The sequence below is a fragment of the Bombina bombina genome, chromosome 11, assembly GCF_027579735.1.
Source record: "Bombina bombina isolate aBomBom1 chromosome 11, aBomBom1.pri, whole genome shotgun sequence".
Classification (NCBI taxonomy): domain Eukaryota; kingdom Metazoa; phylum Chordata; class Amphibia; order Anura; family Bombinatoridae; genus Bombina; species Bombina bombina.
This window is the reverse complement of record NC_069509.1, coordinates 1673836-1688665: the sequence shown is the minus strand read 5'-3', so window position 1 is coordinate 1688665 and position 14830 is coordinate 1673836. Positions and strand designations below refer to the sequence as shown.

The 14830-nt window shown below is 42.0% G+C and overlaps 1 protein-coding gene across 1 annotated transcript in view; it reads right to left on the bottom strand.

Annotated features, from left to right (window-relative positions):
• Positions 1-14830, bottom strand: part of STK36 (serine/threonine kinase 36) — a 707870-nt gene that overhangs the window by 490833 nt on the left and 202207 nt on the right. Inside the window, exon 12 of the mRNA XM_053694813.1 lies at positions 4315-4482. Within this exon, the coding sequence (XP_053550788.1) occupies positions 4315-4482 (168 nt within the window). The remainder of the gene's footprint in view (positions 1-4314; positions 4483-14830) is intronic.

Here is a 14830-nt window from a genome sequence, read left to right as displayed (position 1 = left end):
TCTGCCGATGGTGCTGGCGGTTATCTGAGGCAGCATATACAGGGTCTGCCTCGTGAAGCGGCCCCACATATCCCTCCATAGGGGCCTCTTGGTTAACACAGAGGGCCCGGGCCGGACGATAGGACCCAGAGGGGTAATTGTAATTCCTGGGTGTCTGGTGCGTATTAAGGGGGCAGCTAGCCATGAAATGCCCTGGTTGCTTGCATCGGTGGCAAGTCGGTCTGGGATGCTCAAAGCTGTTATTGGGTGGTCCTGAGTGTCGGACGGGCCCTGTGGGCACCGGGGCTCGGAATTCAGCACGAGGGGGTGCACGGTAAACCTCTCTGGGTTCGACCCGTGCTGGAGCTCGGTAGTTCATGGGTTCGTGAAGACGGGAGTCATAATGTTCATCGGCCAATTTGGCTGCTTCTTCTAAGGTAGAAGGCCGCCTGTCTCGCAGCCATTCCTTCCCTTGCTGTTCCATGCCATTATAAAAATGTTCTAAGAGAAACAATTGTAAAATTTCCTCCCCAGTCACCGCTTTACTTCCGCTCAGCCAGTGATTTGCCGCTCTCCGCATTCGGTGCGCCCATTCCATATGGGTATCGTTAGGCTTCTTTTCCGTGCCCCGAAAATGTCGGCGATACGTGTCCGGAGTTACAGCGTACCGTCGCAACAGTGTCTCCTTAACTAGCTCATACTGTGTCACTTCCTCAGCACCCAGAGTACGAAAGGCTTCCAGGGCTCGCCCGGATAGTTTCCCAGACAATATCGTGGGCCACTCTCTGTTGGGAATCTGGTGCAGGGCACATTGCCTTTCGAAGTCCGCCAAATATTCATCAATCCCTGTCTCGCTCTCTAGGAAGGGTCGAAATGCCGCATAGGGTATCTTGGGCCTCCCAGCATTTTCGACAGGGATGATTACCTGCGGGGCTTCAGCATTGCGGTGTGCGTTCGCTAGGTTGAGTTCGTGGGCTCAAGTCTCTCGTATATCCTCGTCCGCCTCCGCCATCAACTGCTGTACCAATTCCATGGAGGGGTTCGGCCCGTATAATGAGAGCCTTTCCCGAACAATCCTGGTTTTTTCGTCACTAATCGTGGTCGGTGTTTACGCCATTGTGAAGCTCTGATCCAGTTCGGTCAATTCTGCGATCAGCTCTCTCCTCGGCCGGTTGCTGGCGTACCCCCCTCTGCTTTCAAGTAAATCCTTTAAGGTTGTACGCTTCAATTTTTCGTAAGCGCTCTCCATCCGTTCTGTACCTCTCCTAGGAAATCCAGGAAAATCCCGCCGCTGCCGCCAAATGTTACGGTTACCCTTAGTCTCGCTGAGAGATGGACCGCTTAGTAGCCTGGATCCCTATTGCTAAAGAGGGGAGAAGCTGCTTTCCATAGTATTCTATATGAGTCTCGTAAATATAGAATAATCTCCCTTAGCTGCAGTACAGCTAGGATACCCTTCTGCCCACAAAAACGAGTCAACGCTGCGATTGAGGGTCAAACAAGAACTCAGGACTGGGATGCCCAGCCTGCTTTTTATTAAGGTTTCATGCACACAGGGCACTCCCAGGGGGAGAGGGGGGGAAGCACAAAATCCCCCATCACACATTTAGATAGAGAGCACTGTCCTTTGACAGGCCACAATAGGATTACAGTACTTAAGATAACAAGTTTACAAGTTCATCTTATCAATTAGCAGTCTGGCTCCAGAGGTGATTAGACAATGGGATTTGTTATCACTAAACTTAGAGCTGAGGCCAGCAAACGTGTAATTAGACAATAGTTTCTAAAAGCTGAAAAAAAAGAGTTAACTCTTTATGAAATGATACTTGTTACGGTTTTCTTGGAGCCCTTCTTAGGCGCTGGCTTGCTGGTTCAGGCATTGCTGCTGGGAAATAAGCTCTTCACAACAAAATAACTAATGCTTCTGTAACAGGGGGTACTTGAGGACCATTGTTGAGAAACACTGCACTAAAGCACCAGCTCATCGGAAATGTATTGATTACCTGGAGAATAAAGCACACATGCTCTGCTCACTGACACCCACACACTCTCTGCTCACATACACACTCACACAATTCTGTGGCACAGTGCCAGTTACTAAGTAATTAGAATGCTACACAATCTCTTCTCTACTCACTACTGTATTGTAAAAATAGAAATAATTTACCATACAAGTTTTACACAAAGGACAAGTTATCAATACTGCCAACACAGCTGCTGCAATATGGTGTTCAAGAAACGCACGTGCATATCCCACTTAGGTATGCTTTTCAACAAAGGACACCAAAGGATATCAAAAGAATGAAGTACATAATAATAAAAGTAAAATAGAAAGTTTATTATTTTTATTTTTTTTGTGCAATTTCTATCTGAATGATGGAAATGTAATTATGACTTTCATGTTCCTTTCTAAAACCAATTTGATTTGCTGACATGGGGCCAGTAACAGTTGATGCTAATTCTAAAAATATAAATAACTAGAAAAGTCTAATAAAATAGCATGCTCTACCTCAATCATGAAAGTTTAATTTTAAATTTCTCCCTTTGACTATGTGTTTAACCAGTTACTTTACAGTGTCATTATTTCAAAAAACATTTAACTGCAATAATTACATATATTTTTAAATAACTCATTATCTCCTTTTTATTAATATAAACTTGTATAAAAGCAGCACATATTAAAAAAACAATGCAACCGCTTTCAATTGATTTGTGAAAGTTAACAGCAGTCTTTAAATAAATGGAGACACAGAGAAAAATAAAAATAGATACTGCATCCTCTGACTGAACAGACATAACATATATGGAGTTTGTACCTAATTAAATCAAATAACCATGAAAAAGGGTGGCTTAGCCATATTCAATGTCAAAATTTTTAATTTAAATATTGTGGACACTGCACACTTAACTTCAAACTGGGTTTTAAATGATGGATTTAAATTTGAATTGACCCTTTGACTTCCTGTCAGTATTGGGTTATGCTCACTTACTGTCCCCCCCTGTTAATGAGCTGCATCTGAACACAATGTGTGAATCACAAGAGATGTAGAATACTACTTTACTCTTCTGCTTGGGTTATGCTCACTTACTGTCCCCCTGTTAATGAGCTGCATCTGAACACAATGTGTGAATCACAAGAGATGTAGAATACTACTTTACTCTTCTGCTTGGGTTATGCTCACTTACTGTCCCCCCTTGTTAATGAGCTGTGTCTGAACACAATTTGTGAATCACAAGAGATGCAGAATACTACTTTACTCTTCTGCTTGGTGTCATCTGTTCTTAGGTTACCTCAGCTTCCAGTTGTGTCACATGACCCTGCTCACTGCATCCTCCTTCTGATTAATCTATATATCCTTCACTTGCTAGGAGGCATCAAGAGGGGTGCCTCCTATTGGTCTCAATTTTTGCTGCTAATATATTTACAGAACACAGGTGGCGCTGCAGCACAACTTTTCCTTTGACCCATGTACTGCAATGGAGAGAAGGGTTCCTGTACCTGCCTCTCCATAGCATTACATGGGAGGAAAATATTTTTTGGGGGACTTTTTTTTTGTTTTAATTAAAATTTAATTAAGCTTTGGCCACATATGGCAGGGTAGGCACTGCCTCCCCTGCCTCCTATGAGTGCACGTCCCTTATACTGTGCATATATAAACATTTATTGTGTGTACTGACCTTATGTAATACAGCACTTAATTACTGATATATACTGTGCATATATAAACATTTATTGTGTGTGCAGACCTTATGTAATTCAGCGCTTAATTACTGATATATACTGTGCATATATAAACATTTATTGTGTGTGCAGACCTTATGTAATGTAGCACTTAATTACTGATATATACTGTGCATATATAAACATTTATTGTGTGTGCAGACCTTATGTAATGTGACATATAATTACTGATATATACTGTGCATATATAAACATTTATTGCGTGTGCAGACCTTATGTAATGCAGCGCTTACTTACTGAGAACAAACAGATAATCTTGTACAATTCCATTTAACAGATTTAGTAATTAACCAACGGTAATTCGGCTGGGGAAACAAAGCCACCAGGATTGAGATTCCATTAAGCAGAATCCATATGGCTAATAATAACCCCAACACATTATACTTGGAACTGACTAGGCAAAAGCCATGTATGTTAGGGCTGCCATTCTTGGTTTTATCGGATATGGTTAATAAAGCTGCATTATAGGGCTGCACTGCAGCAGTACAGTTCATCAAAGATCAAGGTGTGAACTGCATTCCCACGATCATGTAGCATGTGTTTTTCACTGCCGTATACTGTAAGCCATTATCACAAACAAGACAACAAGTTACCTGGCGCAGGTTGCTATTCAGTGATTGGCCAATAAGCTGCAACAAGAAATGCGGTAACTGCAGCTCTGTGCAGAGATCAGAGAGCAGAGCAGGGTCACAGGCGGAGGTCAGGAGATTACACGTGACACGTAGGGCAGGACGGAGACGAGAAACGTCTTCCAGGTATACCTGATGGAAAAGAACAATAATAGGACTGGGAATTGAAGACACAAAAAGAAAAAAAATTGGACAAGTGGAAAGAGTGCTCAGGGCATCTGGTAGAGACCAGGATAGAGAGACAAGGAGAGATATACAAGAGAGAGACAGAGACAAGGAGAGATATACAAGAGAGACAGAGAGACAAGGAGAGGTATACAAGAGACAGAGACAAGGAGAGATATACAAGAGAGACAGAGACAAGGAGAGATGTACAAGAGAGACAGAGACAAGGAGAGATATACAAGAGAGACAGAGACAAGGAGAGATGTACAAGAGAGACAGAGACAAGGACAGATATACAAGAGACAGAGACAAGGAGAGACATACAAGAGAGACAGAGACAAGGAGAGACATACAAGAGAGACAAAGACAAGGAAAGACATACAAGAGAGACAGAGACAAGGAGAGACGTACAAGAGAGACAGAGACAAGGAGAGACATACAAGAGAGACAGAGACAAGGAGAGACATACAAGAGAGACAAGGAGAGATATACAAGAGAGACAGAGACAAGGAGAGATGTACAAGAGACAGAGACAAGGACAGATATACAAGAGACAGAGACAAGGAGAGACATACAAGAGAGACAGAGACAAGGAGAGATATACAAGAGAGACAGAGTCAAGGACAGATATACAAGAGGCAGAGACAAGGAGAGATATACAAGAGAGACAGAGACAAGGAGAGATATACAAGAGAGACAGAGACAAGGAGAGATATACAAGAGAGACAGAGACAAGGAGAGATATACAAGAGAGACAGAGACAAGGAGAGATATACAAGAGAGACAGAGACAAGGAGAGATATACAAGAGAGACAGAGACAAGGAGAGATATACAAGAGAGACAGAGACAAGGAGAGATATACAAGAGAGACAGAGACAAGGAGAGATATACAAGAGAGACAGAGACAAGGAGAGATATACAAGAGAGACAGAGACAAGGAGAGATATACAAGAGAGACAGAGACAAGGAGAGACATACAAGAGACAGAGACAAGGAGAGATATACAAGAGACAGAGACAAGGAGAGATATACAAGAGACAGAGACAAGGAGAGATATACAAGAGAGACAGAGACAAGGAGAGATATACAAGAGATACAGAGACAAGGAGAGATATACAAGAGAGACAGAGACAAGGAGAGATATACAAGAGAGACAGAGACAAGGAGAGATATACAAGAGAGACAGAGACAAGGAGAGATATACAAGAGAGACAAGGAGAGATATACAAGAGAGACAGAGACAAGGAGAGATATACAAGAGAGACAGAGACAAGGAGAGATATACAAGAGACAGAGACAAGGAGAGACATACAAGAGAGACAGAGACAAGGAGAGACATACAAGAGACAGAGACAAGGAGAGATATACAGGGAGTGCAGAATTATTAGGCAAGTTGTATTTTTGAGGATTAATTTTATTTTTGAACAACAACCATGTTCTCAATGAACCCAAAAAACTCATTAATATCAAAGCTGAATATTTTTGGAAGTAGTTTTTAGTTTGTTTTTAGTTATAGCTATTTTAGGGGGATATCTGTGTGTGCAGGTGACTATTACTGTGCATAATTATTAGGCAACTTAACAAAAAACAAATATATACCCATTTCAATTATTTATTTTTACCAGTGAAACCAATATAACATCTCAATATTCACAAATATACATTTCTGACATTCAAAAACAAATCAGTGACCAATATAGCCACCTTTCTTTGCAAGGACACTCAAAAGCCTGCCATCCATGGATTCTGTCAGTGTTTTGATCTGTTCACCATCAACATTGCGTGCAGCAGCAACCACAGCCTCCCAGACACTGTTCAGAGAGGTGTACTGTTTTCCCTCCTTGTAAATCTCACATTTGATGATGGACCACAGGTTCTCAATGGGGTTCAGATCAGGTGAACAAGGAGGCCATGTCATTAGATTTTCTTCTTTTATACCCTTTCTTGCCAGCCACGCTGTGGAGTACTTGGACGCGTGTGATGGAGCATTGTCCTGCATGAAAATCATGTTTTTCTTGAAGGATGCAGACTTCTTCCTGTACCACTGCTTGAAGAAGGTGTCTTCCAGAAACTGGCAGTAGGACTGGGAGTTGAGCTTGACTCCATCCTCAACCCGAAAAGGCCCCACAAGCTCATCTTTGATGATACCAGCCCAAACCAGTACTCCACCTCCACCTTGCTGGCGTCTGAGTCGGACTGGAGCTCTCTGCCCTTTACCAATCCAGCCACGGGCCCATCCACCTGGCCCATCAAGACTCACTCTCATTTCATCAGTCCATAAAACCTTAGAAAAATCAGTCTTGAGATATTTCTTGGCCCAGTCTTGACGTTTCAGCTTGTGTGTCTTGTTCAGTGGTGGTCGTCTTTCAGCCTTTCTTACCTTGGCCATGTCTCTGAGTATTGCACACCTTGTGCTTTTGGGCACTCCAGTGATGTTGCAGCTCTGAAATATGGCCAAACTGGTGGCAAGTGGCATCTTGGCAGCTGCACGCTTGACTTTTCTCAGTTCATGGGCAGTTATTTTGCGCCTTGGTTTTTCCACACGCTTCTTGCGACCCTGTTGACTATTTTGAATGAAACGCTTGATTGTTCGATGATCACGCTTCAGAAGCTTTGCAATTTTAAGAGTGCTGCATCCCTCTGCAAGATATCTCACTATTTTTGACTTTTCTGAGCCTGTCAAGTCCTTCTTTTGACCCATTATGCCAAAGGAAAGGAAGTTGCCTAATAATTATGCACACCTGATATAGGGTGTTGATGTCATTAGACCACACCCCTTCTCATTACAGAGATGCACATCACCTAATATGCTTAATTGGTAGTAGGCTTTCGAGCCTATACAGCTTGGAGTAAGACAACATGCATAAAGAGGATGATGTGGTCAAAATACTAATTTGCCTAATAATTCTGCACTCCCTGTACAAGAGAGACAGAGACAAGGAGAGATATACAAGAGAGACAAGGAGAGATATACAAGAGAGACAGAGACAAGGAGAGATATACAAGAGAGACAGAGACAAGGAGAGATATACAAGAGAGACAGAGACAAGGAGAGATATACAAGAGAGACAGAGACAAGGAGAGATATACAAGAGAGACAGAGACAAGGAGAGATATACAAGAGAGACAGAGACAAGGAGAGATATACAAGAGAGACAGAGACAAGGAGAGACATACAAGAGAGACAAGGAGAGACATACAAGAGAGACAGAGACAAGGAGAGATATTCAAGAGAGACAGAGACAAGGAGAGATATACAAGAGAGACAGAGACAAGGAGAGATATACAAGAGAGACAAGGAGAGATATACAAGAGAGACAAGGAGAGATATACAAGAGAGACAGAGAGAAGGAGAGATATACAAGAGAGACAGAGACAAGGAGAGATATACAAGAGAGACAGAGACAAGGAGAGATATACAAGAGAGACAGAGACAAGGAGAGACATACAAGAGAGACAAGGAGAGATATACAAGAGAGACAGAGACAAGGAGAGATATACAAGAGACAGAGACAAGGATAGATATACAAGAGAGACAGAGACAAGGAGAGATATACAAGAGACAGAGACAAGGAGAGATATACAAGAGACACAGAGACAAGGAGAGATATACAAGAGAGACAGAGACAAGGAGAGATATACAAGAGACAGATACAAGGAGAGATATACAAGAGACAGAGACAAGGAGAGATATACAAGAGAGACAGAGGCAAAGATATATATACAAGAGAGAGTCAAGGACAGATATACAAGAGGCAGAGACAAGGACAGATATACAAGAGAGACAGAGACAAGGACAGATATACAAGAGAGACAAGGAGAGATATACAAGAGAGACAGAGACAAGGAGAGATATACAAGAGAGACAGAGACAAGGAGAGATATACAAGAGAGACAGAGGCAAAGAGAGATATACAAGAGAGAGTCAAGGACAGATATACAAGAGGCAGAGACAAGGACAGATATACAAGAGAGACAGAGACAAGGAGAGATATACAAGAGAGACAGAGACAAGGAGAGATATACAAGAGAGACAGAGACAAGGAGAGACATACAAGAGACAGAGACAAGGAGAGATATACAAGAGACAGAGACAAGGAGAGATATACAAGAGACAGAGACAAGGAGAGATATACAAGAGAGACAGAGACAAGGAGAGATATACAAGAGATACAGAGACAAGGAGAGATATACAAGAGAGACAGAGACAAGGAGAGATATACAAGAGAGACAGAGACAAGGAGAGATATACAAGAGAGACAGAGACAAGGAGAGATATACAAGAGAGACAAGGAGAGATATACAAGAGAGACAGAGACAAGGAGAGATATACAAGAGAGACAGAGACAAGGAGAGATATACAAGAGACAGAGACAAGGAGAGATATACAAGAGAGACAGAGACAAGGAGAGACATACAAGAGACAGAGACAAGGAGAGATATACAGGGAGTGCAGAATTATTAGGCAAGTTGTATTTTTGAGGATTAATTTTATTTTTGAACAACAACCATGTTCTCAATGAACCCAAAAAACTCATTAATATCAAAGCTGAATATTTTTGGAAGTAGTTTTTAGTTTGTTTTTAGTTATAGCTATTTTAGGGGGATATCTGTGTGTGCAGGTGACTATTACTGTGCATAATTATTAGGCAACTTAACAAAAAACAAATATATACCCATTTCAATTATTTATTTTTACCAGTGAAACCAATATAACATCTCAATATTCACAAATATACATTTCTGACATTCAAAAACAAATCAGTGACCAATATAGCCACCTTTCTTTGCAAGGACACTCAAAAGCCTGCCATCCATGGATTCTGTCAGTGTTTTGATCTGTTCACCATCAACATTGCGTGCAGCAGCAACCACAGCCTCCCAGACACTGTTCAGAGAGGTGTACTGTTTTCCCTCCTTGTAAATCTCACATTTGATGATGGACCACAGGTTCTCAATGGGGTTCAGATCAGGTGAACAAGGAGGCCATGTCATTAGATTTTCTTCTTTTATACCCTTTCTTGCCAGCCACGCTGTGGAGTACTTGGACGCGTGTGATGGAGCATTGTCCTGCATGAAAATCATGTTTTTCTTGAAGGATGCAGACTTCTTCCTGTACCACTGCTTGAAGAAGGTGTCTTCCAGAAACTGGCAGTAGGACTGGGAGTTGAGCTTGACTCCATCCTCAACCCGAAAAGGCCCCACAAGCTCATCTTTGATGATACCAGCCCAAACCAGTACTCCACCTCCACCTTGCTGGCGTCTGAGTCGGACTGGAGCTCTCTGCCCTTTACCAATCCAGCCACGGGCCCATCCACCTGGCCCATCAAGACTCACTCTCATTTCATCAGTCCATAAAACCTTAGAAAAATCAGTCTTGAGATATTTCTTGGCCCAGTCTTGACGTTTCAGCTTGTGTGTCTTGTTCAGTGGTGGTCGTCTTTCAGCCTTTCTTACCTTGGCCATGTCTCTGAGTATTGCACACCTTGTGCTTTTGGGCACTCCAGTGATGTTGCAGCTCTGAAATATGGCCAAACTGGTGGCAAGTGGCATCTTGGCAGCTGCACGCTTGACTTTTCTCAGTTCATGGGCAGTTATTTTGCGCCTTGGTTTTTCCACACGCTTCTTGCGACCCTGTTGACTATTTTGAATGAAACGCTTGATTGTTCGATGATCACGCTTCAGAAGCTTTGCAATTTTAAGAGTGCTGCATCCCTCTGCAAGATATCTCACTATTTTTGACTTTTCTGAGCCTGTCAAGTCCTTCTTTTGACCCATTATGCCAAAGGAAAGGAAGTTGCCTAATAATTATGCACACCTGATATAGGGTGTTGATGTCATTAGACCACACCCCTTCTCATTACAGAGATGCACATCACCTAATATGCTTAATTGGTAGTAGGCTTTCGAGCCTATACAGCTTGGAGTAAGACAACATGCATAAAGAGGATGATGTGGTCAAAATACTAATTTGCCTAATAATTCTGCACTCCCTGTACAAGAGAGACAGAGACAAGGAGAGATATACAAGAGAGACAAGGAGAGATATACAAGAGAGACAGAGACAAGGAGAGATATACAAGAGAGACAGAGACAAGGAGAGATATACAAGAGAGACAGAGACAAGGAGAGATATACAAGAGAGACAGAGACAAGGAGAGATATACAAGAGAGACAGAGACAAGGAGAGATATACAAGAGAGACAGAGACAAGGAGAGATATACAAGAGAGACAGAGACAAGGAGAGACATACAAGAGAGACAAGGAGAGACATACAAGAGAGACAGAGACAAGGAGAGATATTCAAGAGAGACAGAGACAAGGAGAGATATACAAGAGAGACAGAGACAAGGAGAGATATACAAGAGAGACAAGGAGAGATATACAAGAGAGACAAGGAGAGATATACAAGAGAGACAGAGAGAAGGAGAGATATACAAGAGAGACAGAGACAAGGAGAGATATACAAGAGAGACAGAGACAAGGAGAGATATACAAGAGAGACAGAGACAAGGAGAGACATACAAGAGAGACAAGGAGAGATATACAAGAGAGACAGAGACAAGGAGAGATATACAAGAGACAGAGACAAGGATAGATATACAAGAGAGACAGAGACAAGGAGAGATATACAAGAGACAGAGACAAGGAGAGATATACAAGAGACACAGAGACAAGGAGAGATATACAAGAGAGACAGAGACAAGGAGAGATATACAAGAGACAGATACAAGGAGAGATATACAAGAGACAGAGACAAGGAGAGATATACAAGAGAGACAGAGGCAAAGATATATATACAAGAGAGAGTCAAGGACAGATATACAAGAGGCAGAGACAAGGACAGATATACAAGAGAGACAGAGACAAGGACAGATATACAAGAGAGACAAGGAGAGATATACAAGAGAGACAGAGACAAGGAGAGATATACAAGAGAGACAGAGACAAGGAGAGATATACAAGAGAGACAGAGGCAAAGAGAGATATACAAGAGAGAGTCAAGGACAGATATACAAGAGGCAGAGACAAGGACAGATATACAAGAGAGACAGAGACAAGGAGAGATATACAAGAGAGACAAGGAGAGATATACAAGAGAGACAGAGACAAGGAGAGATATACAAGAGACAGAAACAAGGAGAGATATACAAGAGACAGAGACAAGGAGAGATATACAAGAGAGACAGAGACAAGGAGAGATATACAAGAGAGACAAGGAGAGATATACAAGAGAGACAGAGACAAGGAGAGATATACAAGAGACAGAGACAAGGAGAGATATACAAGAGAGACAGAGGCAAGGAGAGATATACAAGAGAGACAGAGACAAGGAGAGATATACAAGAGAGACAGAGACAAGGAGAGATATACAAGAGAGACAAGGAGAGATATACAAGAGAGACAAGGAGAGATATAGAAGAGAGACAGAGACAAGGAGAGATATACAAGAGAGACAGAGGCAAGGAGAGATATACAAGAGAGACAGAGACAAGGAGAGATATACAAGAGAGACAAGGAGAGATATACAAGAGAGACAGAGACAAGGAGAGATATACAAGAGAGACAGAGACAAGGAGAGATATACAAGAGAGACAAGGAGAGATATAGAAGAGAGACAGAGACAAGGAGAGATATACAAGAGGCAGAGACAAGGAGAGATATACAAGAGAGACAGAGACAAGGAGAGATATACAAGAGAGACAAGGAGAGATATACAAGAGAGACAGAGACAAGGAGAGATATACAAGAGAGACAGAGACAAGGAGAGATATACAAGAGAGACATAGACAAGGAGAGATATACAAGAGAGACAAGGAGAGATATACAAGAGAGACAAGGAGAGATATACAAGAGAGACAAGGAGAGATATACAAGAGAGACAGAGACAAGGAGAGATATACAAGAGAGACAGAGACAAGGAGAGATATACAAGAGAGACAAGGAGAGATATACAAGAGAGACAGAGACAAGGAGAGATATACAAGAGAGACAGAGACAAGGAGAGATATACAAGAGAGACAAGGAGAGATATACAAGAGAGACAAGGAGAGATATACAAGAGAGACAGAGACAAGGAGAGATATACAAGAGAGACAGAGACAAGGAGAGATATACAAGACAGACAGAGACAAGGAGAGATATACAAGAGAGACAGAGACAAGGAGAGAGATATACAAGAGACAGAGACAAGGAGAGATATACAAGAGAGACAGAGACAAGGAGAGACATACAGGGAGTGCAAAATTATTAGGCAAGTTGTATTTCTGAGGATTAATTTTATTATTGAACAACAACCATGTTCTCAATGAACCCAAAAAACTCATTAATATCAAAGCTGAATAGTTTTGGAAGTAGTTTTTAGTTTTAGCTATTTTAGAGGGATATCTGTGTGTGCAGGTGACTATTACTGTGCATAATTATTAGGCAACTTAACAAAAAACAAATATATACCCATTTCAATTATTTATTTTTACCAGTGAAACCAATATAACATCTCAACATTCACAAATATACATTTCTGACATTCAAAAACAAATCAGTGACCAATATAGCCACCTTTCTTTGCAAGGACACTCAAAAGCCTGCCATCCATGGATTCTGTCAGTGTTTTGATCTGTTCACCATCAATATTGCGTGCAGCAGCAACCACAGCCTCCCAGACACTGTTCAGAGAGGTGTACTGTTTTCCCTCCTTGTAAATCTCACATTTGATGATGGACCACAGGTTCTCAATGGGGTTCAGATCAGGTGAACAAGGAGGCCATGTCATTAGATTTTCTTCTTTTATACCCTTTCTTGCCAGCCACGCTGTGGAGTACTTGGACGCGTGTGATGGAGCATTGTCCTGCATGAAAATCATGTTTTTCTTGAAGGATGCAGACTTCTTCCTGTACCACTGCTTGAAGAAGGTGTCTTCCAGAAACTGGCAGTAGGACTGGGAGTTGAGCTTGACTCCATCCTCAACCCGAAAAGGCCCCACAAGCTCATCTTTGATGATACCAGCCCAAACCAGTACTCCACCTCCACCTTGCTGGCGTCTGAGTCGGACTGGAGCTCTCTGCCCTTTACCAATCCAGCCACGGGCCCATCCATCTGGCCCATCAAGACTCACTCTCATTTCATCAGTCCATAAAACCTTAGAAAAATCAGTCTTGAGATATTTCTTGGCCCAGTCTTGACGTTTCAGCTTGTGTGTCTTGTTCAGTGGTGGTCGTCTTTCAGCCTTTCTTACCTTGGCCATGTCTCTGAGTATTGCACACCTTGTGCTTTTGGGCACTCCAGTGATGTTGCAGCTCTGAAATATGGCCAAACTGGTGGCAAGTGGCATCTTGGCAGCTGCACGCTTGACTTTTCTCAGTTCATGGGCAGTTATTTTGCGCCTTTGTTTTTCCACACGCTTCTTGCGACCCTGTTGACTATTTTGAATGAAACGCTTGATTGTTCGATGATCACGCTTCAGAAGCTTTGCCATTTTAAGAGTGCTGCATCCCTCTGCAAGATATCTCACTATTTTTTACTTTTCTGAGCCTGTCAAGTCCTTCTTTTGACCCATTTTGCCAAAGGAAAGGAAGTTGCCTAATAATTATGCACACCTGATATAGGGTGTTGATGTCATTAGGCCACACCCCTTCTCATTACAGAGATGCACATCACCTAATATGCTTAATTGGTAGTAGGCTTTCGAGACTATACAGCTTGGAGTAAGACAACATGCATAAAGAGGATGATGTGGTCAAAATACTCATTTGCCTAATAATTCTGCACTCCCTGTACAAGAGAGACAGAGACAAGGAGAGATATACAAGAGAGACAGAGACAAGGAGAGATATACAAGAGAGACAAGGAGAGACATACAAGAGAGACAGAGACAAGGAGAGATATAAAAGAGAGAGACAAGGAGAGATATACAAGAGAGACAGAGACAAGGAGAGATATACAAGAGAGACAAGGAGAGACATACAAGAGAGACAGAGACAAGGAGAGACATACAAGAGAGACAGAGACAAGGAGAGATATAAAAGAGACAGAGAGACAAGGAGAGATATACAAGAGAGACAGAGACAAGGAGAGATATACAAGAGAGACAGAGACAAGGAGAGATATACAAGAGAGACAGAGACAAGGAGAGATATACAAGAGAGACAGAGACAAGGAGAGATATACAAGAGAGACAAGGAGAGATATACAAGAGAGACAGAGACAAAGAGAAATATACAAGAGACAGAGACAAGGAGAGATATACAAGAGAGACAGAGACAAGGAGAGATATACAAGAGACAGAGACAAGGAGAGATATACAAGAGAGACAG